Source organism: Podarcis liolepis, assembly GCF_965112155.1.
Source record: "Podarcis liolepis genome assembly, chromosome: 3".
Lineage (NCBI taxonomy): Eukaryota > Metazoa > Chordata > Lepidosauria > Squamata > Lacertidae > Podarcis > Podarcis liolepis.
Window position 1 is genome coordinate 26,277,663 of NC_139557.1, and position 24,451 is coordinate 26,302,113.

Sequence of the window (24,451 nt, forward strand, 5' to 3'; positions counted from 1 at the left end):
GTCTTCAACTGCTCCAGCTCTCAAATGGAACTTTTCTGAAAAGACACACATATGGGGCTCTTAATTAGTTATTTCCCCAATTAGTTATTTCTTGGGGAAATAAGTACATCTACAATGGAAGTACTTACATCCTAAGTACATCCAGTGGCTTAGCGTGGGGGGTGCCAGGGGTGCCGACCGCACCGGGCGCAACATCTGGGGGGGCGCGAGTCCAGAGGGAAGGGACAAGTTCCTTCCTCCGCCGGGCTCCCCGCCGCCACCGCCAGCCTTGCGCCCTAGCGCGCGTGCCCCCCGCCGTCGCTGTGGCTGCGCTCCGCTCACTGCTCGCAGGAGGAGCAGCCGCTGCAGCAGCGCCGACGCCGCCACCGACGCCTGGCCGGGCACGGGCAGCCTCTGCACCCTGCCGCCGCCGCCATCCCCTCGGCCCAGCCACAGGCGGCGGCTGCTTCTGCCTCCATCCTCCTCCGGGCAAGCAGCGTTGTTTGCGCGGCAACTCGCAGGTTAGGGGTTGGGGGGCACAAATTACTTGCCTTGCCCCGGGTTAGGGGGCGCAAATTACTTGCGTTGCCCCGGGTGCTGACAACTCATGCTACGCCGCTGAGTACATCTACAATGGAAAAAATATTTCCTCCCCCCCCCCTCAAGTACCTAGGTAGCAAAAGCTGAGAGCAAAGCATTTAGGAGTTGGGGTCTCCAGAGAAAGAGTGACAACAAGGTGATTGAATCAGTATTGCCACCCACAATCCCTTGTACCACACTGCAACTACACCTTCCATTTTAGAAGTGATTAGGGCAGACCTGAATGGGATGGCATCGACCTGGCACCATCATGTGTAATTTGTGTCTGAGGGGAGCTTTCACAAATACACAAAGTATAACAAACAGCCGAATGAAAAACCAAATAATTTTTTTAAGTGTCTTGATTAAGTGCTTAAGTGGTGAGACAGTACAGTGTTTTGTATTAAAACAACTTAACTATCAATAACACCACCAACATGCACCATCATTGTATGGCAATATTTCCTAAAAATAAATAAATTGCAACTTGCAGTTTGGTGTGCTTCCACATCAAACCAAAAGGTGAGAATATGCTGCAACTCAAACTTAAGAGAAGCGGAGTAAAACAAGATCAGTAAGGCATATAAAATCTGCTTACAACTCTGAAGTTAAAACATTTAATGGTAAACCAATTAATTAAGGGTATGAACAGAGTATATGTGCTTGGGCACACACTTTCACATCAAAAACTTCTTTAGCTAACAGGAAAGCATATCTGAGAATCAACTCAATCTTTATGAGTTATTATTACCTGGTAGTTTCCTTTAAGACTGCCTATTAGTTGACTGATTTGGCCAACTACATTCAAATCGTGTAATAGATTCTGCAAATCGTGGTACAGTTGCCCTGGTCCCATATAAAGCTTGTCTGAAACACATTGAAAACATGCAGTATGAGTTGCCACAGCTAGCTTTATGGACAAAGACACAAGAACAGCATCCTTTATTTCAGCTACAAAGAAGAATGGTTTAGTTCATTCACGTTAACAAAATACAGACTTTCCTCTTAAGCTGGAAATTCCCCTGCAAAACAGTCTGAGTTAAATTGGGTACCTTTTGTTTGTGATATTCTCCGCTGAAAATCAACAAGCATACTGATTAAACCACATTTGAAAATGAATGGATTAGTGGAAGAACCAGGCTACATGGATACTCACAGACAACAACCCTGCCAATTCTTAATGCATTAAAGTACCAGAAACATTAAAATGTGAGGAGAAACTGCGTAATTGCAAGAGACTTGCAGATTAAGTTCCCATCACATGCTGCTTTTTCAACTAAACGGTGACCTGTTTCTTTGGCATCTGCCTACTGCAAAAATAGTAAGCAAAACGCTGGGTTCACACAAAACATATAAAAATAAAATTATCATAACGTTTAACCAATAGATCAATTCACAGTATCTCAAAGTAGCCACAGAGCTGATGGCATTATCTAGCACACCCACCCTAACTTTTACCTTCCAGACTTTTTATTGTGCCTTCATGATGAATTACGCTCAGGATGGTGTTGGGGCAGTTATACACAATCTCACTTCTCATCCTGCTTCCATCTGAAAAAGATGCAGGGCAGATATACGGCTTCATTTCCAACCAGTGCGTGTCTTGCAACTTCCTGATGAAATCCTGGTAGCTTTATATACCACAAATGTGTGGTATGGTTTTTGTTGTATAGGAGTGCCCTTCCAGGCAGGAATAATGCAGTAACATTAGACAAGTGTTTCAGAACAGCTAAAAGAGTAGAAATAATGTGCGGAAGGTCCTGCATGACTGTTCCACCACTGTACTATTATTGTGTAATTAATTAATTCTAGCTTCAAAAAGCTAGAAGTAGAAAAAGGAGGGAAGGAAGGCTTGACTCAAAAGTGTTAGAATTCCTGATCCATGCTTGCAGTAATGGTGTTGTTGTCTTTCACATGGGAAGAGCGGGAAGTGACGAAGACTGTCCTCTCTTATATGTTATTTACTACAAAGCTTGTTTACTAAGCTCTTTAGCTTATCTTGTGTCAATTGCAGGTAAGAAGCCAGCAAAAATTGTTTTCAGGAAACACACTGTAAAGCTCACAATGCAAAATCATACTGCCAAAGGATCAAACTCTCCAGCACCATCTGGTGCCATAACACATTTAAAACACTGTATTTTGACTAATGGAGCTGAGTCCCAGGATTCTCCTGATGCCTGAACCCTGGCTTGTGGCTTGTTTCTCTCAGAACAAAACAGAAACCTTGGAGGAGGGAGAATAACGCCAGAAGTGAAAGTTCACTTCCTTTCCAATGTTCCAGTTCTGTCAAATAATAACACAGCCTTGTGTTTGCATGTGAGGGGAGAGGGGCTGAGAACACGTTTTTTCCAAAAAGGTGAGACTGTCGGAAAAATATTACCTTAAGTTTCTAGTGAGCAGCAGGGTGGTACTAGTGTCCCTTCTGCATGGAGAATTATGTGACAACACCTGTTTTATCCTTAAGATGTTGTCGGGCACTTGCTCTATTTAATAGCTGCACCTACATGTAATAATTGCAAGAGCCCTTAACTAAGCAACTTGGAAACAGAAGTACTAAAACCCCCTAAAGAAAGAATAATGCTTGAGGACCTAGGAGCATTTGATATCAGTAGATAGCACTTGACCTTTTGCCCAGATCTGACCACAGCCTTCCTGAGCATCAATTTGACCATTCAGTACACTCATGCGCCCAATGCAACAGACAACATAGGAAGAGAAGACTTTCCTGACAATATGCAGTATTCTTGAGATGAAACACAAAGTCAATTGTGTGCTTGAAGGTGATGTCAATCGTGAATAATGCTGTGAAGGATGGTAGGGCATGATGCGACAAGGCGGCTACAGTTCTTGCACGGGCAAGTGTGCATGTCTTGATTCTGCCTACTGAGCCATCTGCTTGTACTGTAATCAAGCAATAGAACAAAACACACAAGAAGGAAGGGCTGCAAGGGTGAGGAAAAGCTGTAAAAACCCAGATTAGGCCTACAGCTAATTTAGTACAATACAGAATTACTGTTGTGGGTGGTGGGGAAAGATGCAGCTGTTCTAAATCTGTGCGACAGAGAAGGAACAGCAGCTACAGCAACTATATGTTGCTATAAGATTTGGGCCCAAACTTTAACCCAACTAAAGCCCAAATACGGATCTTGATTTTGCCTAAATGAGAAGCTTAAGCAGCCGAATAGTGATGAAATGTCCAGATGAGAGGTTTGACATGTCCAGATGAGAGGTTCACAGCTGCTAAAAGAGGCAGCGGTTGAAACCCCACCACCCAAAATTATTTACAATCTGGAGATATGTCAACTTCATTGGCAGACAAGCACAGGTAACTTGCTCGGGGTGTTTCAAAAGAGGAGAAAGGAGGGACAAATTAGAGAAGGAAACGGTACCATATAGAGATATCACTCATCCCAAAGTGGAGGGGTGGAGAGAAAGATATATCTTCTTCTCCAGAGGGACATTGTAGATCAGAAGTTGGTAGGGAACTGGGGGCAACTGCAACACTGCATATTTTATTTGCATTGATTATTTATTTATTAAATCTCTACTTCTTGCAGATGCTGTTTGAGTGAACACTTGGAGAGGGACACACAAGGTTGTGTTTCCCTGAGATCCTGCCTCAAAACAAAATAAAGATGGAAGTGGAGAAGGGGGACTAAGGGAAAGAGCAGGAGAGAGAAGGAAACCAACTAACTTGACTGTACTCCAGAACAATTAAACAAAGTGAAGTCTTCAATCCTCTCTTAAAAGTTTTATTTGGGGAAGGAGGGGTTTTCTGGATATTTTTTTTAAATTATTATTTTCATTCTAAGTGTTAAAAAGTATTAATACAGTTATTACTAATGTATATATAGGTTTGTCAATTCACATGCTTCTCTTCCTTCTCCTCCCCCAAATCAAGTCTTATATTGTACAATATCACAAATTAGCCAAACAAGAGGATAATTCCAGCTTTTCACCTTATCAAGAATCTTCAAATACACTTTTTTAAAAAAAACATTTTTAAAAAACAAAGCCTGGTGCTGTTTGTGAAAAAGAAACAAACAAAAAATCCACCAGAGGCTTAGCTAAATGAGAAAGAAAAAGCCTCGGTGGTGATTTAGATGTTGATCACCAAACTCCTGGCTCTACAGATTCATTATTAATGTCAAAGCCAGTGATAAAGCAGCCAAGTTTTATTTATAGCTCCTGCTGCTCTACAAACTTCCTGCACATTTCTGTTATGTAAGCAAAGCTCTTTACATCTGTACCACCCCCAACAATAGTCATTTCACTTGTCGTTCACTTTGAGTTGGAACTAGCACGGTTGCCGTTTCCATGACTACCTCCAAAAGCTTCCCAACGACGCCCCCCCCCCAAACACCCAAGACAACAGTTGAACAAACAAACTGGGTGCAGGAAGAAGAGAAGAACGGGAGTTTGCTTAGCACAGCGGTTCCAGATAAACCTATAAAGCAGATTTCACAATGCAAAGAGGTTCCAATTTGAACATATACATGGAATACATATAAAAAACAAGCTGGGCATCAGGGAGTATTAATTTACAGATACCATAGTTCAGCTTTCCTCACATTAAACACAGGCATGAGTTCTGGAAGTATTTTGGCTCAGCTCTTCATTTTAGAAGTAATTCGCTGGTGCAGAGGCTCTAAATACTTAAGGATGTTAATTCTATATTTATCCCTCTCTCCAAAATGCCTCTTGAACGGTTTTTACTTAACTTCTGCAATTTCTTCTTCCCTTCTTTCGACATTTAGCTTCTATTTTATGCCTGCAATGGTGAAGTATGTGGGGCTGCCCTTGAGGTCAGCCCAGAAGCTACAGCCAGAGCAAAATGCAGACACACCGGGGCAGACAGTTGCCACCATGTTATATAGCTGCTTAAAGAATTGCACTGGAAGCCACTTAGCTGTCAAGGTAAGTTCACTGTGTTGGTTTCTGGTGTACCAAGCCATATGCAGCTTGGCACCAGGATACTAAAAAGATCACCTCACAACTGTGCTTTACAGAAGAGTGTTTCCTGCAGATACAATCTTATCATGAGAACTGCTGTGTACAATATAATAATCATTTATTTGTACAGTAGCATTATGATATTGGCACTTTTATTTTAACCCCTTTCCTAATTAATCCTAGCATGGAATTTGCCTTTTACATGGCTGTTGCACAGTGCATCAACATCTCCACTAGGACCCCAAGGTATTTTTACCTATCTCCTGTAATTTCTTCTCCCGCTCTCCTTTCACATTCAACTTGCACCTTACTTACCCACTCAAAAAACCCTGCCACTTTCCTGCTCAGTCTTCACATTTCTTCCTCCTGCAGCAAGTTCTCTCTATTATCCCTTCCCTTTCTATTCCCATTTTAAAGTATTTATTATTAGATATTTTATTTCACTTTCCAGCTCCATCTGGTATGCAGGCTGAGACCCTACCTGCCCGCAGACTGTCTTGCCAGAGTGGTGCATGCTATAGTTATCTCCCGCTTGGACTACTGCAATGGACTCTACGTGGGGCTACCTTTGAATGTGACTCGGAAACTGCAATTAATCCAGAATGCAGCAGCTAGACTGGTGGCTGGGAGTGGCTGCCGAGACCATATAACACTGGCCCCGGCTACTTTTACTCAGTATGCAAAACATTGGTCCAATAAAAGGCTATGGCAGAGCTAGGAAGTGGGCAGACAAGTGAGCAGGATGTGGCAATGAATCCCACCTGAAAATGGCCCAGGACCCCAGGTAAATTCCAGTCTACTGCTCTAGAAGCACTGCAGTACAACAAAAATATCAAACTGTTCCGAGGTCAGGAAAGAAGCAGCCATATGTTTGGTGGTAAAATCCTGGCATGCTTTAAGAAGGTCAGTTGGGTTGTATTAAGAAGCAAAGTGAAACAAACCACTATAGCCCTTATTATAGGACTATGGTAGAGCTTCCATTAAAAAGAAGAAGGTTCCATCATACTATATATGCCTTAAATGTTTGACAATTGCCTGTCATCTCCGTAACACAAAGAAATCCAAAAATACACAGTGGAAAACCAATCCAAAATAAAATCTTCATCACAGCATCTGTCTGCATCATTGCCACAAATGATATTGGAAGTTTAAATAATTCAGAGCAGCGCACTTGCTATCTTTGCCACATCTCTGAGTGCATATATTATTCCTGAAGCGCAACCAAAACAGGAGTAATATGTTTTTGTTATTTCCATACAGAGAGCCTATTTCAGTTAAAAAGAGGAGACGTTTGAGTTAACAAGTTATTTTCCTTTCAGGAGAAGAGGATTTAAGACATTAAGCCCTTTTTACAGCTAGTTAGGACAGTATTAATGGTTCCTACAGATTTGTGTTTTAAAAATCAAGCCAAGCCAATTTTATCACAATCATTCCTTTTGCTCTTCACACGGATGTTGACAAGCTCAGCTTTAAGTTGTACTGACTTTCTGCTGAAGCCAAGCCAGCTACTTCTGAGCCCTAAGTGTGAAACCAATGTCTTTAAAAGCTACTAAACCATCCCAGCCATAAGGATGATTCAAGATGAAGCAATGAGGCTCTGCTAGATAAACCTCTATAGAAACCAAATATTTGCTTTCTACTTGCTTGATAGATATTTACATATAATTTATAATCCTTGTAATATAAACCAAACATGAGAGATAATAGAATAGAATGATCGATACGATACGATAATATAGGACCACATGAGTTTGCCATCATCTGAAGGGCAGGACCTTTGCCCATGGTGGTACCAAAACTATGAAATTCCCACCCTTGGGATGCTCACTTTTCCAAAAAGTGTTTGGGATTTGGATGGCTATTACGTAACACACTTCCTCTGCTGATTGATTTTATTTAGTGCAAATGCCCTAAACTACAGTGCTCTAGTAACCATGTGACCAAGCCTAGTAAGTGCCTTGTATGCCAAAGCGTGTTCTCCTTCATGGAGAGCACGTGTTGCGGTTGGGGCCAGTGGCGTAGCGTGGGGGGTGCAGGGGGGGCCGGCCGCACCGGGCGCAACATCTGGGGGTTAGGGTTAGGGGGCGCAAATCCACGGGTTAGGGGGCGCAAATCCACGGGTTAGGGGGCGCAAATTACTTGCCTTGCCCCGGGTGCTGACAACCCACGCTACGCCACTGGTTGGGGCCGCCAGGACACTCCAAAGTTGTGGGGCAGGCTAATTGATCGTTGGCCACTGATCCAATTGGGCTTCCCTTGTTGTTGGGAATAAGTTAATGTTGCCATTTGTTGATTGACAGCCAGAAATGCTAAAACTCCTTGCACGAGACTAGGGCTTCTTCTTTTCACCCATGCATCGGATTGCCCGTCCCCCCCCTCCCTAGAATTAGGGTTGTTCGCTTGACCTTGCTATGCCTGTCATGGGGTCGTCTGCTCTTGGGGCAGGGGCCTGGTGGGAATTTTGTCCATCTGGCAGATTGGCTGGTGCCATTTGGGTTTTGCCTACTGCGTAGCAAATCGTCACAACTTGTAAGGTTGTGGTTAGGCATTGGTTTTAGGATTTGGTTGGTGGAGGGGCATGGATTGGCTGTGCCTGCCCCTCTAATGCTGCTGCTGCAAGGGATTCCGTTAAAGGAATCGGGGGCTAACTATTGCTTGTCCACCCTGTCAAGGGGGCTCGGGCCACTGCAAGAGCTCCTGGCTGCATTTGGGGTGGGCTGAGGGCAGGTTCCCTGCTCCGTAGCTAGCCCCAAGTATATTCCCCTTTTCTGACTTTTGCACGCGTGCGGAATGTCAGACTGTCCCCTATGGTGGGGGCAGCTAGTCGCAACCAATGCCTAAGCAACCACTTACATGTTTCTATTTTAATAAAGTTGTGGCCAAAATTATGCCAAAACCTTAAACTAAAATTTTGGTGTGATGTGTGAGTTATTTAGGGTGGCCCTGGGGACCTCGACACGCAACCAGTTTTGTACCACAAGCGAGGCTGCTGCCACTGTACCACCTGCATAGCAGGGTATATATAAATGCCTAGGCCAGGATCTTTTGGGAAATGTCATCGAAAGAGCTGCCTGGTGCTCAGAACACAAACTGCAAAGCACAGCAACAGGGTCAGTTGCAGATGTGAGGAAGTAGTTCCTTCAGCCTCCTGAAGCAGTGGGATTTCAAGTAAAGAAAGTGTTATTATAGTAAGTCTGAGGATTGCTTCTAAAGCCAAAATTGCATATAGTCAAAACACATTGGGTTCAATGGTGGGTGCGATTGCCAAAGTCTTTTTACCTGCATGCCCACACCCCTTTCCTATTTTTAATTTTTTTTTTGTCAAGTGTGTAAAGCTGAACGTGCAGACGTTAAACGTAAGCTGCTCTATTTAAAAACAAAAATTAATAATGTTATAAATAAAAATGTATCCAGCTGGCCTCTTATAGCTTAGAGCCTAATTTTTCATTCTTTATGTGATATTTACAGTATAAAAACCATAAAGAGGGACTCAAAATCCTCGAAACGCAGTTCGAACTAAAATCTATTATCTTGCCATATCATTTGATCCAATCAACCAAAGGCAAAATGAAATATAAAGTTGTAGAAGCCAGACAGTGTAAGGATGATATTGCAACAACTTCCCTCACTACAAAGAAATGATTTTGTAGGGTTGAGATTATTGAAGAGAAAATAGACAAATACTGTATGGGTGATTCAAGCCAAGGACACAAATCACCATCAATTAACAATTCACAGCAAGGTTGTTTGTTGCATACTAAGGTTACTTTTATAAAACATATAAACACATTTTTTCTGAGCTGTCTTAGACGAGGTAATCCTTAAGAACTTAATACTCTTAAATGCAATTAGAACAATTTCCTGTCTCCCATTCTCAGTTCAAGATGGAGACGGTACAGAAAAGGACAAGTAAATGATGAAGCTGTTTACTTCCTTAAGAGTTAAGCCTAACAAGATGGCAAAAGTGGAGGAAAAATTCTCTTTCGTAGCAACAGGTATTTAGGGTCAGCCAATGAAGCAGATCAGCAGTAAACTGGGGACTGACAAAAGAAAGTAATTCTTCACACAGTCTTTAATTAACTTAAGGAACTGACTATCACATGATGGAATACCATCACCACAATGTCAAATAACTTTTTTAAAAGGATTAGATAAATCTGTGGAGGCAGACAGCCATTTATATAGACCTATGAGTGCCTTTTCAACTCCTTCAACTCTGCTTGTTACCTTCCATTGGTGCCCGGTTAATCACAGCTGAAAACAACGTCTCACCAGAGTTCCAGGATCACATAGACCAGGCTTCCTCAACCTGGGCCCTCCAGATGTTTTTGGCCTACAACTCCCATGATCTCTAGCTAGCAGGACCAGTGGTCAGGGATGATGGGAAATGCAGTCTCAAAACATCTGGAAGGCCGAGTTTGAGGAAGCCGGACATAGACTTAAGTGTGAAGGTTCCCCTATCTCAGATACCCACACAAATGCATGGATGTTGTGGGCAGGAAAAGTCATGCAACACCAGGGCAGGGTCAACAGCATAACTTCCTTTCTATACATTTTGCACTTTCAATGTGAGCAATGCATGATGGGGGTTGAAAACCAAAGGGGTATCTGGTTTGATCCTCAATGTTCCTATGGAAACCAGAAGCTGTCCACATTAGTTAGTGCTCATTTGTCAATAAACCTGGTCAACCTTTAAAGGACTGTGGTACAAGATGGGTTGAAGGATTGAAAGCCCTGTTCCGTGCCCAATAAGCATGGGATGCCTTTGCCCGGCTGCGCTGTGGCCCATAGATTGCAGCAAAATACTGGGCATGGTTTTGCACAGTATCTTCTCTGTGTGATGGGCTCATGAAAGAAATCTGTCCCGTGATCCCTTGCTGAAGAGGGGAGAGGAAACCCTATATAAGGCTGCTTCCCCTGGAGCTCACGGACATTTTGCTTTGAGAGCTTCCTGCCCACCCACCCGCCCTTGGGTTAGAGCAATTTTGGGTCACTGGTTGACAGGGCTGGAAATTATCCCCCCCCCCCCTCTCAACCTGATAGGCACTTGGTTTTCCCTCAGTGAAAATACGGCTTTCCGTTGTTAGGCGGAAGAACATTGTTTTGTATGATGGCAGAAATGGCATTGGGCAGGATCAACATAGTATAGGGAGCCCCCATAAGGGGCCCAAGGGGAGGATTGACCACGGCAAACCTAAACGTGGGTTCAGTATCTGGTTGGAATCTGCACCCTGGTTCCCCAGTGAGATCTTGCTTGCTTGGCTTGCAAGGTTCAACACTGGCCGAGTCCCATAGTATAAGTTTGGAGCGATCCAAACCCAGCTAATCCATTTCATCAACATGGGGCTTGTGGAATGATGAACTGATCCTGGGATCCAATGTCATGCCCACCCTTGCCCTGCCTGCTGCTGTCAATAAAAAATTGGCCTGATTTCATCCCATCACAAGGGACACGGGTGGCACTGTGGGTAAAACCTCAGTGCCTAGGACTTGCTGATCATATGGTCGGCGGTTCGAATCCCCGTGGCGGGGTGAGCTCCCGTCTTTCGGTCCCAGCTCCTGCCCACCTAGCAGTTCGAAAGCACCCCTAAGTGCAAGTAGATAAATAGGTACCGCTTTATAGCGGGAAGGTAAACGGCGTTTCCGTGTGCTGGTGCTGGCTCGCCAGAGCAGCTTCGTCACGCTGGCCACGTGACCCGGAAGTGTCTCCGGACAGCGCTGTCCCCCCGCCTCTTAAGTGAGATGAGCGCACAACCCTAGAGTCGGACACGACTGGCCCGCACGGGCAGGCGTACATTTACCTTTACCATCCCATCAGTCTGGTTATTTTGCTGCTCTCATGGGTCACATAATTTGCCTGCCTAGGCAAATAAATGCTTGTTCTTTATTTCTTCCAGAATGAACAGAAACTAGTTCACTTTGTTATAAGAAGGTTTGTTGTTTTTAAAAGAAAGATGTTGGCTCTCCAAGTTTTAGTCCTAAAATGAGAAAGCCTGTAAGAGCCTGCTTCCAGCATATGGGTGGGAGTATTCCAACACTGAGTCTTACCCAGACAACATGTTGATAATACATTATACAGGTGGTACAGTTGCAACTGAGAAGTCATAGGGCACACTCAGTATTGTCAAATGCTTCTATGAAGCAGTGCACACACAATGTAGACTACTTTAAACTACACCAGGAAGAGTAGATTTCATACAAGGTGCCTGGTATAACATAAAACACATGTTTGTTGTGGCAGATGTGAAGTACTTACAGACCTCTAGATCTGCTCAACATGAAAATGTCCTCATTTTTTTAGCTCACAGTAATTTTTTGAGACGCTATACCCCACCCCATCTAACTTCTAGTCATCTAAGATCAATGTGACCAAACCAAGTGCTTATTTATCCAAATAATCCATTGTCTGAAAACTGTGTTTAGTCCACTGACACTGGAACACAAATTTCATAATATGTCAGTATTACTCACTAGACATCAGCTTCACCAGTGGCTGCCAGTTCAACTTTGGCAGACTGGGTATTTGTAGTTTTCACAATAGGAGTGTTGCATAATATCAAATTACGCCAAGATGATCACACTTTCTAAACATTAGAGCTGGGGAACCATGCTTCCAAATATTAACATAAAAGCATAACTTGTGGTATGGTAATGACATAAAGGAAAGCACTCCACCAACTCATGAACAATGAGAAAGGAGTAGCCATAAGAAAATACTAGCTGATACTTACTTGGCTTGGCATTAACAGCAATATTCTCAGAGGAATGTTGGGGAGGGAATCTGCAATTTTCATCTTGACCTTCATTGCTCCCATACTCTATAACGTCCACATGCCCAAGGGGAACACTCCATTTTAGTAAGTACCTTTCGCCAGTCACAATGCCACTGTTTTCATGGGAAGAACTGAAGGAAGGCCACAAGAGAACAGTTTACAGTATGAGAGATGTTTTAGCAGACATTTAAATTCCAGCAGACACTTTCAACTGCATAGATAACTCCAAACTGTATATAGTGCTTTTAATGTCTTGTTTTGTGCTCAAAGTTCACTTTTATTTTTGGTTATTGAGTGCACTGAAAATCTCATGAAAATGTTTTGATATACTTTTCTTTATTTTTTTTCTTCTAAAGGTGTTCTACTATTTTTAAGCTGCTTCTGGGGGGGGGGTAGGTTCCAAAGCAAAAGTTATTTTCCTAATTAAAGGATAAAATGATATCATGCAAAAGGAAAAGGCAGTTTTGCAGGCTTCCCTTCACTCTCCCCCTAGGACACAGTGCTCTGAGGAAACACCTTGTATAACTATTCTGAGACCTTGGTTACATATTGCTTTTATGCTTTGCATAGATATTTACATTAGAATATGCCGGAACCAGCCCAAGGTGTTATGCTGTGCGAGGCGAACCAGCAACTAGAATCCCACCCCCACCTCAAGTTTTTGTTTCTGACAAGTGACTCTCTTCTTCCCTGATAATAACAATGATAATAAGTAACTTAACTGTTTGCTACACTTCAATGACACCCAAAATCAGCTGCCTGAGGCGGCAACCTTCATTCTGCCTTATGATAGGGCTGGCCCTAAGAACAAGCATGTGAATGAAGGCTGATAGATTAAATATATATATGTTCATAAAAAATCCCACAAGAGGAAAAAACCAGGCACACAGTAGAACAGGAGAAATATTAGAATAGCCACAACAACCCTTCATTTTAAATCACAAACGCATAACAAGACCGTAAATTTTCAGATGGAAGGAGAGGAGAAAGTTGGAGAAATTATAAACCCCATTAAACAACCTGTGGGCAGAATTCTGTCCATTGGATGCTCTGTAGGAAGGAGGCAATTTTTGCTGGCTCCCCCTTCTTCCTACAGTCTCCTGTGCTTCTGGGAAAAATGTGCTAGATGCTTGGAGGTGGATGACATACCCTGCAAACAACATTCAACTTGGCGATGAGAATGCAGCTTAGAAGTGGCAATCATCCCTTCAACACCACTCTCCAGTAGATATTGTTGAACCTCAGCCCCTTCCATTTGCAGAAGGGCAGTCTGGATGCGATTCAATATGCTTAAAAGTTGTTAACAACACATATGACTATATTTAGAGAAATCTTGGATCAGAATTGCTTGCTTAAGTTGAGAAGGTTCCTTTTTCCTTCTAGCGTTTTTAAACTGGTGCTCACAAACAGGGTAGGCCTGTTTTCTTCAATGTGTCAAATTCAGAGGACATGTTGCAGTTGCCATAGGAATGCTGCTGAATAGCGCTTCTCTGTGATGAGAGACCAACTCAGCCCACATTTGTAAATATGTGCCACCTACGCCCTCATGCAACCCTCTCTCTCTCTCGAGATTCCTAGCAGCACTAGATGGGGCTTGAATAATGCACTGTGACTTGTCCACTTGTTTGTGAACAATGGAAGAAACAAAAGGGGGAAGGAGCCCAACTGTGATCTGCAAAACATGGAGTAAAAAGATTTGCTGCATCATGGCCTAATTATATTATGCAAATAGCTTCTGCAATCCTCACTCCATTTGATCGGATTTGTAGGATGGGCATTGGTGACCTATTTTAAAAGATGGAATGTGTATATGTCAGGAAAATCTATGCCAGAGCTTGAAACAGAGCTGTCCCACATCTCCCACATTCAAAACACGAATGATTACAGTGTTAATATCTACAAACAAAAAGATACTTTCTAATCCGCACCCACAGAAAAAGCCAAACAGCTCACAGTGAGTTAGGTCTAAACAAACTCAGCATCCTTCAGAATGCTGCTGGAATGCAACTCATATTATCTCCCAACAGTCTGCAAGGGGTGATGAGAGTTTGAGTTAGAGTAAGTGGCCTTGGCACAGTATACCTAAAGGAGCATCTCCACCCCCATTGTTCAGCCTGGACGCTGAGGTCCTCCTCCGAGGGTCTTCTGCTGGTTCCCTCACTGCGAGAAGCGAAGTTACAGGGAACCAGGCAGAGGGCCTTCTCGGTAGTGGTGCCTTCCCCGTGAAACACAGGGAGAAATAAACAACTATCTAACTTTTATTGAAAACATTTGAAGGCAGCCCTGTGAAGTTTTTAATGTTCGATTTTTTTTCGTATTTTTACTATCCTGCTAGTTGCTGCCCAGAGTGGCTGGGGAAAACCAGGCAGGTGGGCAGGGTATAAATATAATAAGAACAACAATCTGAAGGGCAACAGAAATCAAGGTGATTTAGGCCAGATTCTCAAGCCATCTAACCCAGTGCCATAGTTCTAGCAGATATCCCTTGATGTTGGATATTGAACAAGAGACCTTCTACATAATAAGCATGCACTCTCACTGACCTGGGTCCCTTCCCATATTCACAGAATCAGCAGAACAGAAAAGTCATGTGTAACAGTTACAGCAACACAGTTTCTGTTCAGCATAACTGCATCCTCTCTCTCTCTCCACATTCTCAGATATCCTTTTCAGCCTTAGGGCAGCATTGCTCCTTGGCCAGTCCACCAAGAACCACATGCAAAAGCGGTGTGTAGCCACTTCACAAAACTTAGAAATTCACACACACACACAACAAACATGCACATCGTGCAGCCCCCCACATGCATGGATGCGCGCGCGCGCGCGCACACACACACACACACACACACACACAGTCTCTCATTTTCTGCAGTGTATACTAATAGTTTTTAACTCCGCTCTGAGTTGACTATAAAATCATAGATCTGACACTAACAATCTGGCTCCCAAACAAGCCAGGCACTTTTGCAGCCTGTTTTATGAATGTTTACTCAGACATAAGTATCACTGAATTAAGTTGGGGCTTACTCTCAAGTGTACCTAAGATTCACAGCTGTAAAGATCTCTTAAAAGGTAAAGGGACCCCTGACCATTAGGTCCAGTCATGGCTAACTCTGGGATTGCGGCACTCATCTCGCTTTATTGGCCGAGGGACAGCTTCTGGGTTATGTGGACAGCATGACTAAGCCGCTTCTGGCGAACCAGAGCAGCGCACGGAAACGCCGTTTACCTTCCCTCTGGAGCGGTACCTATTTATCTACTTGCACTTTGATGTGCTTTTGAACTGCTAGGTTGGCAGGAGCAGGGACCGAGCAACGGGAGCTCACCCCATCGCGGGTATTCGAACCACCGACCTTCTGATCGCAAGTCCTAGGCTCTGTGGTTTAACCCACAGCGCCACCCGTGTCCCACACTCTTCAGGGTACCCCACAGCTAAGCTGCAACAGGAGCAGCAACCAAGCCACTCTCCCTGCCCACCTGCCTAGAGGAGGACTTGTTGCACTCTCTGTAGTTACATATTTTGGCTACTCTTCAGAAAGGTTATGAGGGATCGTATCTCTCTGAACCACAAACATAGAGGAAGCAGAAGGCACAAAGATTTCAGAGTACCAGGATAAGGAAGTGATACCCTGCTTATGGGGTGCAGTGCCTGCAATGGCTTGCAATCACTTTTGAGGTGCTTTTTGATATCTCCCATAGGTATTTTATTTATCTCCTCAAACCCATGGAACACCTCAACATCACAGCGATTAGCACAATTAAAAAAAAAAGAAGACAAAACAGTGCTGCCAAATTTCAGGAACTCTCCCACTCTCTGTTTTAGAGAATGCAGGTAGAATCTTACCGGACATTCACAGTCGCACACATCAGTACATCATTTAACATGAAGAGTCGCCGCTCTTTGGTTTTCACGATTTCTCCTCTGTCGTTGTAAACAGTTTCCAGCATATCATCAGTTCGCACGAGGCACCTGTTCCCACTGCTAAGTAACTGAAGTTTTGCAAGAGAGAGGGAGAGGGAGAGAGAACCCCAAAGTGACTAATTCATAACACTCCTAGAAATGGTTTTTTTTATTTTTTGCTTTAAAAGCGTCTATGAATCAGGATCAGGCACGCACAACAGTTTTTGTAAATTTTATTAAAACCTTGGCTATGTCAATGCAAGTTCATCAACAACTCTCCTTGAATAATCACTTTGAGAATGGGGTCAAGGGGTGGTGGTTGCAATTATTACTGAGTAACAAGAATTTTGTTTGGCTACAGACACTCCCTCTAAACCAGCCTTTCTCAACCTGTGGGTCCCCAGAAGTTGTTGAACTACAACTCCCATCACCTCCAGCTAGCAAGGCCAGAGCTCAGGGATGATGGGAGTTGTAGTCCAACAACATCTGTGGACCCACAGGTTGAGAACCGCTGCCTAAAACCTCCTTTTGCCTTTAGGTTGGCAACTCCAACTCCAGAGGCCACAGCTGTTGATTCCTACTCTGATGGGGTGTTCTTAAGGCAAAAATGATACAGCCTCAATCCAGGGGTGGAGGAAGGGGGCGGGCCACCCCAGGTGTCACAACTGAAAGGAGTGACAAAATGCCAGGCGGCACTCACCACGGGGCCTGCAGTGTGCCCGAGCTACACATCTCTCCTGAGAGTGACACGGTGGCTTGGGCGCCCACAGGCTCCACGCTGCCCCAAAAGGTCCACCTGCTGGCTCCTCCTCAGCTGTAGGGCGGCTGAGTGGGAGGAGGCAGGCAGACTCCTCGGAGCCCCGCGGAGAATCCTGCCCTGGCTTGCCCTGTCCCGCGGGCGGCTGGCCCTGCCCCTGGCCGCAGAGCACACGCACCGCCCCAGGCGCCCAATCGGCTTGCTCCGCTGCTGGCTCAATCCAGCCTTAGAATATGCTTTAGCATTTGAATGGAGACAGACATAGTATAAAAGAAGGGCTCATAGCACTGCACACTCATCAACACAAAGCAACCCACCAGTCTGACTCCTGCTTGTTCCCTTGGTCACACTTATTTTCTACTTAATGGAAGCATTATTGTTTTTATTATTAGTAGTAGTAGTAGTATATAACAACAACAACAACTTAAATTTAATAAATAAGTTTAAAATTAAAATTATTAGTCGCTTGTTTGCCATGGAAATTCAAAGTAGCATTCAATATTTTAAGCAAAAAGCTAACACATACATTTAAACCAGCAAAAACAAAAAAAATCTACAAGCCGGATTAAAAAAAAACGTTTTTGCCTTTGTTTAAATCTTTCCCAATGGGGTAAGTGGGACTTAGAAGAAGTGTTTATTTTTTTGGTGGGTTCATGTCATGCCCACTTATTTCACACTAGTTTCCAACTCCATTAAAAAAAAATGCCTTTGAAACATATATCCTATACAACATTAGGGGGGGGGGAGGTTAAAAGGTACTGGCTGGAGTTGTGCTTTCCAGTTTGCTTGAAGCCGAAATACATTTGTGCAAAGTATGTGTTGAAGAAATGCAGGATAAAGACAAAAAAAGTTATTGACCTTGGCTCCACCACAATTGCTACCCCAAACTGCATGGTATGTTTTAGAAGATGGCTTGTCAGCATCACGGTGCTACTGAACCAAACACATGACCTCAAAATGCCATATTCCAGCACAGGAAGGGGGAAAAATAGACACCCACACTCTCAATGTGGAAGGCATCTGGTTTGTCTGATATCTACTTCCTCTACAAGAGAAATCAGGAAGGAGCAAAAGGATGGCTGTTCCAACCTTGTTCAGATAACGCTCATTCATGGCTTTTGCGATTTGTTTTATTTCGCAGCGCTGATCTGCATCCCTTTTCCTTTCGTTTAATTTCTCTGCCAACGTTTCAAGCTCTGTGAGGGCCATCTGTAGAGGCAGTCTGTCAGGGTGGCCTTTAGTCGTGTTCTTCAACATATCCTTAAAAGACCCCCCCAAAAAACCCAAATTATTATGGTTACTATTTCAGCACAAGTCAAGATTATTATTTTCATGATCTCAGGATACCCAAGCAGTAATGTCAAGCCTTTTGTCCCATCATCATCTCCAAAGTGTACCTATAGCACGTGCCTGAGAATATGGTTGGCATGTCAAGAAAGATGCACACACAAAAATGTTCCCAGTACCCCAGATTTGACAAATGTCCATCCACATCCAGGTTGTTAAAGCCTAGGATGTCTCCTTAGAACTCTTCTTCACATGGAGGGGTGAGGTAAGGGCCATATTTTAACCGGATGATAGTTTCCTATCAATCGTTCATTAATCCATTTAAGCCTATTTCTATGTTGTGGGCTGTACATTACATTCAAATATATAGGCACAGTTGCATGCGCAACACTAAGCCATGCAAATGAGCTAACATGCAGGCTTCTCAGAGCAAAGATTGTGGCTGCTGTGCTCCTCCTGTCCTGCTCTTGCCACACAATACTGATACTTTGGGTACAAAATATCAGCATCTATGTATTGCATAAGGGGAAAAAAGAGGAAGTGTTATCAATGGTTCCAGTCCATCAGATCATCACCTGATAGATTCTGTACTGTTGGGCAAGTTCCATATTTCCGTGACAAGTTTTATGTTCCAAAGGATATTTTGCAACATGGCCCTACCAAATTCCTTGTAGTCATGGCTCTATAATAAAAGGTGACCAACTTAGCAGTATCTTTTTCACAGACATTGAGTTCATATGGCTCAGGCATTAGGAGGCTAAAGGTAAAGGGACCCCTGACCATTAGGTCCAGTCGTGGACGACTCTGGGGTTGCGGCGCTCATCTCGCTTTATTGGCCAAGGGAGCCGGCGTACAGCTTCCGGGTCATGTGGCCAGCATGACTAAGCCACTTCTGGCGAAACAGAGCAGCGCACGGAAACGCCGTTTACCTTCCTGCCGGAGCAGTACCTATTTATCTACTTGCACTTTAACGTGCTTTCGAACTGCTAGGTTGGCAGGAGCAGGGACCGAGCAATGGGCGCTCACTCCGTTGCGGGGATTCGAACCGCCAACCTTCTGATCGGCAAGTCCTAGGCTCTGTGGTTTAACCCACAGCACCACCCATGTCCCATTTAGGAGGCTATTAATGCCAGCAGTGGAAGCAGGGGAGGACTGAGGAAGAAAAGCTTATGAAACTATATACTACAAGTAGGATCTGCAGCAATATGTTGCACTGAGGAGGTGTTCAGCCATTTGACTTCCATCCCATCTTGCCCTGCCCCCTCCAATTTTCCTGAAGAATCCATTTGGCACTGGTGATATATTATGGGTATGTCAGATTGCAGTATTATTCTTATGAATAGGTACATTGCATAATTGCTTCTCGAGCTCGCAACTGGATATGGAACAGCATACAAAACAAAGCAGATGGAAAATTCAAACTGCTCATGAAAACCATTTGCATTTATTTGCATATGAAATTGGGTAATACTTGTACCACTTCTTGATGAAAACATACACAGTCTCATTGGCTTCAAAAATACAACTGCATAGTACATTACATGGTGCATTTAATTTTTACTTAGAATTAGCCAAATAACATTGAGCTGTAACCAATGAACAGTGCATGCAAGTACTTTGAATGATCAGACTGCACTTGCCTGTAGCAGTAGGATGAACTGAGGAAAGCGTTGTATGGGTTTCATCATTAAGCCATAGAGTGTAATTCTATCAGGACTAGATTCTTGGCATTGCTGTAATGAGAAAGGGTCGTCTTTCTTTATATCAACCACATTTTTTTAAAGAACAGAGGTAAAAGTTGTATTCACATATTACATAAAGATAAAGGACCTCTGGACAGTTAAGTCTAGTCAAAGGCGACTATGGGGTTGCGGTGCTCATCTCGCTTTCAGGCCGAGGGACGCAGTGTTTGTCCACAGACAGCTTTTCCAGGTCATGTGGCCAGCATAACTAAACTACTTTTGGCACAACGGAACATCGTGACGGAAACCAGAGCATTTGCCTTTCTGCCGCAGCAGTACCTATTTATCTACTTGTACCGGTGTGCTTTCGAACTGCTAGGTTGGCAGCAGCTGCGACAGAGCAATGAGAGCTCACCCCGTCGCGGGGATTCAAACCGCCGACCTTCTGATCGGCAAGCCCAAGAGGCTCAGTTAGGCAAATTAGCCAGTGCATAAGCTATGTACAGCTTTTGCTCCTCTCTTCCTGGAGTAGGGAAATAAATAAAGGAGTGGGTGATTTTGTGTCACTTGTCATTTGTTTCTCACAAGCGAATCACGATTGGGAAGCAAAGCTTCTGATTGTGGTTTGTTTGGAGGCAATGCTAAACCAACCATTCCCTGGTTTGTTTCTCAACTCAGGGGGTGGGGAGGACTGCTCAAAGTGACTGCACTAGCATGCAACCCATGCTCTGTCCAATGTAGCTAACTATGGTCTTTTGGTCAGCCTTATGTGCTAATGTGGCCACTGCGTGCCCATTTTTACATTGTGCTTGGCCAAAAAGTAGATTTCTACAAGTGGAGACCCGCGACAAAATGTTGCAGCATGGAGTTCTCAAGTTCAAGATTCTAGCTATTCCATTCCATTCCCCCTCCATAGTTTCACCTCACACTGTTAGCAAGCAGTTTGTACCCTGTGAGTGTGCTCAGGCCTTGCAAGGCTGTTTGGAAGGTTGCCCATGAGGGCCTTTTCTTAAGGAGTTTATGTTTTTCTGCGAACCTTGGAGCTCCCCTGGGCATGCTCCCTCTTGCATGTGAAAAGTACAATTTTGGCTACACAAACAATGGTACTTACAGTCTGAGCTTTAGACATAGAAAGGATAATACAGTGGTACCTCAGGTTAAGTACTTAATTTGTTCCGGAGGTCCGTTCTTTACCTGAAACTGTTCTTAACCTGAAGTACCACTTTAGCTAATGGGGCCTACCACTGCCACCGTGCGATTTCTGTTCTCATCCTGAAGCAAAGTTCTTAACCCGAGGTACAATTTCTGGATTAGTGGAGTCTGTAACCTGAACCATCTGTAACCAGAGGTACCACTGTAATTCACTAAGCGATACTGCATAGATGGCTGTAAATATTTCACCATTACTTATGACCAGAAGGTCGTGTATCCATAGAGTTAAATTAATTGAGTCCAAAATCTGAACACTGGTTATTCATAATTGCCTTGACAACCCATGAAACCAAACTACTAAAAATGAAGCCATCAAACTAACCTGCACAGAGTCAGATCCTTCCCTCAGTTTATGATCTCCTATTTGCCCCATCTACTTCAGAATTTAAACAGCCCAATACACTCACCTTTAAAAATTCAAGGAAGGCAGGTTTAGTGGCACACGTTTTCTTGAGAATCCCCACAGCAGTGCTAAAATTATTTACATACTCGCTGTAAGCATCCAGCACCATAGATTTAGAAAACTGAAATACATAAAAAAGAGAGTAAAGTCGGAAATCTTTTAGCTCCTTCGCATTATCTACGTCAGAGCACCAAGCTTTAATCGCTTCACCATAGTTCAGCAACCAGCCTCTTAATTCAGCACTTAAGACTCACAGAAGTTATATGGCAGTTAAATCCAGATTATACTGTACTTAAGGACTTTGACAATTCAAGAACATAGTTTTGGGGAGGGGGAGGAAGTAGTTTGATCTCAGTCCAAACATTCCTAAATTCCACCCATCTTCAGCAACTCAAAAACTATGCAGTAAACTAACAAACGTGTTGAAAAGCCAAAGAGGTCTGGTCAGTGCCTGGAGGGGAAACTGCCTGGGAACACCATGCACATGACTTTTGAGTTCCATGACAAAAAGTGGGATGAAAATGTAAATATTGTTGGCATTTGTCTCAGGAGACCATGGGAGGAGTGCGCCTTTGGGGATGAAGTCCATCTGTTGGAAGGTTACAGTGCCTGCTGTGGCCGTAGAGACTGATATGGGGGAGACATGTTTTGTTGCAGCTGGGGCAGATGAAGGCATCCAGTTGGGCTCATGTAGGTGTATCATGACATTTCCTCTTTCTGTGCTCCTCGCAGCAGTCATTCCTCCTCTGATCACTGCTATGGATACACAACCTGCCTGTCTGTTTCCAGGCACCGCAGTCGTCTGCAAGGGATTCCCACACAGTGGGGTCCATGTTGCCAGTCTTCATGTCATATGTTTGCAGACAACTTTGTAAAACAGAGTTGGCCTGCCAAGTGGTCTGGTGCCTGAAGCTATCTCCCTGTAGAGCACATCCTTGGAGATCCTGCCATCTTCCATTCTGTGCACATAACCAAGCCAGCATCATGTCACGTCGTTCTTTCAAAAGGCAGAAACCTATGCCATGAATGCTGTATTTTTCACTCTATAAGATGCAACCAAACATAAGACGCACCTAGTTTTAGAGGAGAACAAGAAAAAAAAAATTCTCTCCCTCTTTGCGCAGTGCCTCTCCAGCAAAGCGGGAGGAGAAATGGAAGGGGCTGCCGCTTCGCTGAAGGGGCGCTGCGCAGAGAGGGAAAGCTGCACAGCACCTCTCCGGCGAAGCGAAGTCAGAACAGCAAGATGGATCGCTGTGTACTGATCCCTCTCGCTCTCCTGGCTTCAGTGAAAGCAACAGAAAGCCTCCGGAGTCTTTGTGCACCGATCCCTCTCACTCTCCTGGCTTCAGGGATAGCTGCACAGCCTGCATTCACTCCACAAGACGCACACACATTTCCCCTTACTTTTTATGAGGGAAAAAGTGTGTCTTATAGAGCGAAAAATACGGTGCGTGGTTCTTCTGGGTGCACTCCTTGCCAGAAAAAGGAGGTGAGCTTTATATCCCTGTGGGTTCTTCGTTTCAGTCCATGCCAAGAATAACTCACTTCCCACTTACCTAACTGGCGGCAACAGCAGTAGTTGTGACAGCAATTATATCTTTCTGGAGATTTCCCAAGCTACTAAGCTGGCACCTGCTGATATAACTACTAAAGCAGCACCCCAAATATAATGGAGCTGGGTTAATCTGTTTCCTTTCCCCCTAGGGTATCTGAGTCCTTTGTATGGACATGCAGGGAAAGCTGCATTTCTTAGGGCAGGGATAGCTAGCATGATGCCCTCTAGAAGTTGTTGGTCTACAAATCCCATCATCCCTTCCTACTGGCTATGCTAGCAGGGGCTGATGGGAGTTGGAGTCCAATAATAGGACACCAGATTGGATATTGCTGCCCCAGTGTCTCTGACATGCTGCAGCTACATACCAGAAGGTTCGAGGCAAGGACTTTCCATCTGTTGCCACTGCTAAGCAACTGAAAAGCAGGCGACAGGCCAGGCTATGTGGGAACATAGGCAGGGGCTTGTGGGCAACATGTTTTGACCTTCTTATGCTCTGGTTATCATGGGGGCGATGGGGATCTGCACTGAGCTTGGCACAACCAGAGCTGTTTTCTAATTTTGTTGCCAAGCTCTGTCTTAAATCAAACAGGCAACAGCAGTGGGGCAAGTTTGGCCACTTACATAACTGTGATGGTTTACGTACCGATGCAACGAAGACATCTCCAATCATCTCAACAGAATCCCACTCAGAGACACGACTGGCCAGTGCTATTTGAAACATCGAATGGCACTGAAGAATCTCCTTAATTCGGTAAAACACCATCTTCAGTTTCCTCTCACTCAATAATTTGGGTTCCATTTCTGAAAGAGGCTTCTCATACTGCTGTTGTTGTTTTTTAAAAAAGGATAAAGTAGTTAGAGCCATAATTCAAATAAAGGTTTTTCATTGTAAGTAAACACAGCAGCAGAAATCAATTACACATTTGCGACAACTTATTTCTAGCAAAAGAATTATCCATTTGCTTTCAAAGTTATAAAAGGGCAAAAGGCTTTGAGATACCTCTAGAATCCTTTTGAGAGCATCCACGTAATTTTTCTCACTGTCAACCACGGCTCCTAAAATATATCTTCTCACCACCTGTACAACAAAAAACACACACGCAAGGAATCACACACTGAGAACTGGGGTTAAGGAATACTTCCAAATTTGCTCTGGAAGGTTGGGGGACCAGATCTGGAGGAGTGCAAGAGAAGTAGTTCCATTGCACTTGCACAAGTTGATGAACTTGTGCAATAACTTAGTTGGATACAGCACTATATTTCACACAACCTTCCGCTCCCTTCTTGCTTGCAGTCAGAATCGCCTGATGGTAGCCTTAACCAAAAGCAATCTACTGCTGCAGTCCCACATACATAGCTAACTAGATCTG

The 24,451-nt window shown here is 43.9% G+C and overlaps 1 protein-coding gene and 1 long non-coding RNA gene across 10 annotated transcripts in view; one reads left to right on the forward strand and one right to left on the reverse strand.

Moving 5' to 3' along the window:
- LOC310703501 overlaps window positions 1-24,451 on the forward strand; it is a 419,307-nt gene that overhangs the window by 93,514 nt on the left and 301,342 nt on the right. The gene's annotated exons all lie outside the window — the stretch shown is intronic.
- Window positions 1-24,451, reverse strand: part of ARHGEF10 (Rho guanine nucleotide exchange factor 10) — a 95,391-nt gene that overhangs the window by 35,496 nt on the left and 35,444 nt on the right. For all 9 annotated transcript variants that reach the window (XM_083495426.1, XM_083495424.1, XM_083495420.1 and 6 more), the window contains 8 exons: window positions 24,082-24,159; window positions 23,725-23,904; window positions 21,531-21,647; window positions 19,870-19,962; window positions 18,032-18,202; window positions 16,129-16,274; window positions 12,243-12,415; window positions 1,310-1,425 (listed from right to left, as the gene is read on the reverse strand). In XM_083495426.1, the coding sequence (XP_083351552.1) occupies window positions 1,310-1,425; window positions 12,243-12,415; window positions 16,129-16,274; window positions 18,032-18,202; window positions 19,870-19,962; window positions 21,531-21,647; window positions 23,725-23,904; window positions 24,082-24,159 (1,074 nt within the window). The remainder of the gene's footprint in view (window positions 1-1,309; window positions 1,426-12,242; window positions 12,416-16,128; window positions 16,275-18,031; window positions 18,203-19,869; window positions 19,963-21,530; window positions 21,648-23,724; window positions 23,905-24,081; window positions 24,160-24,451) is intronic.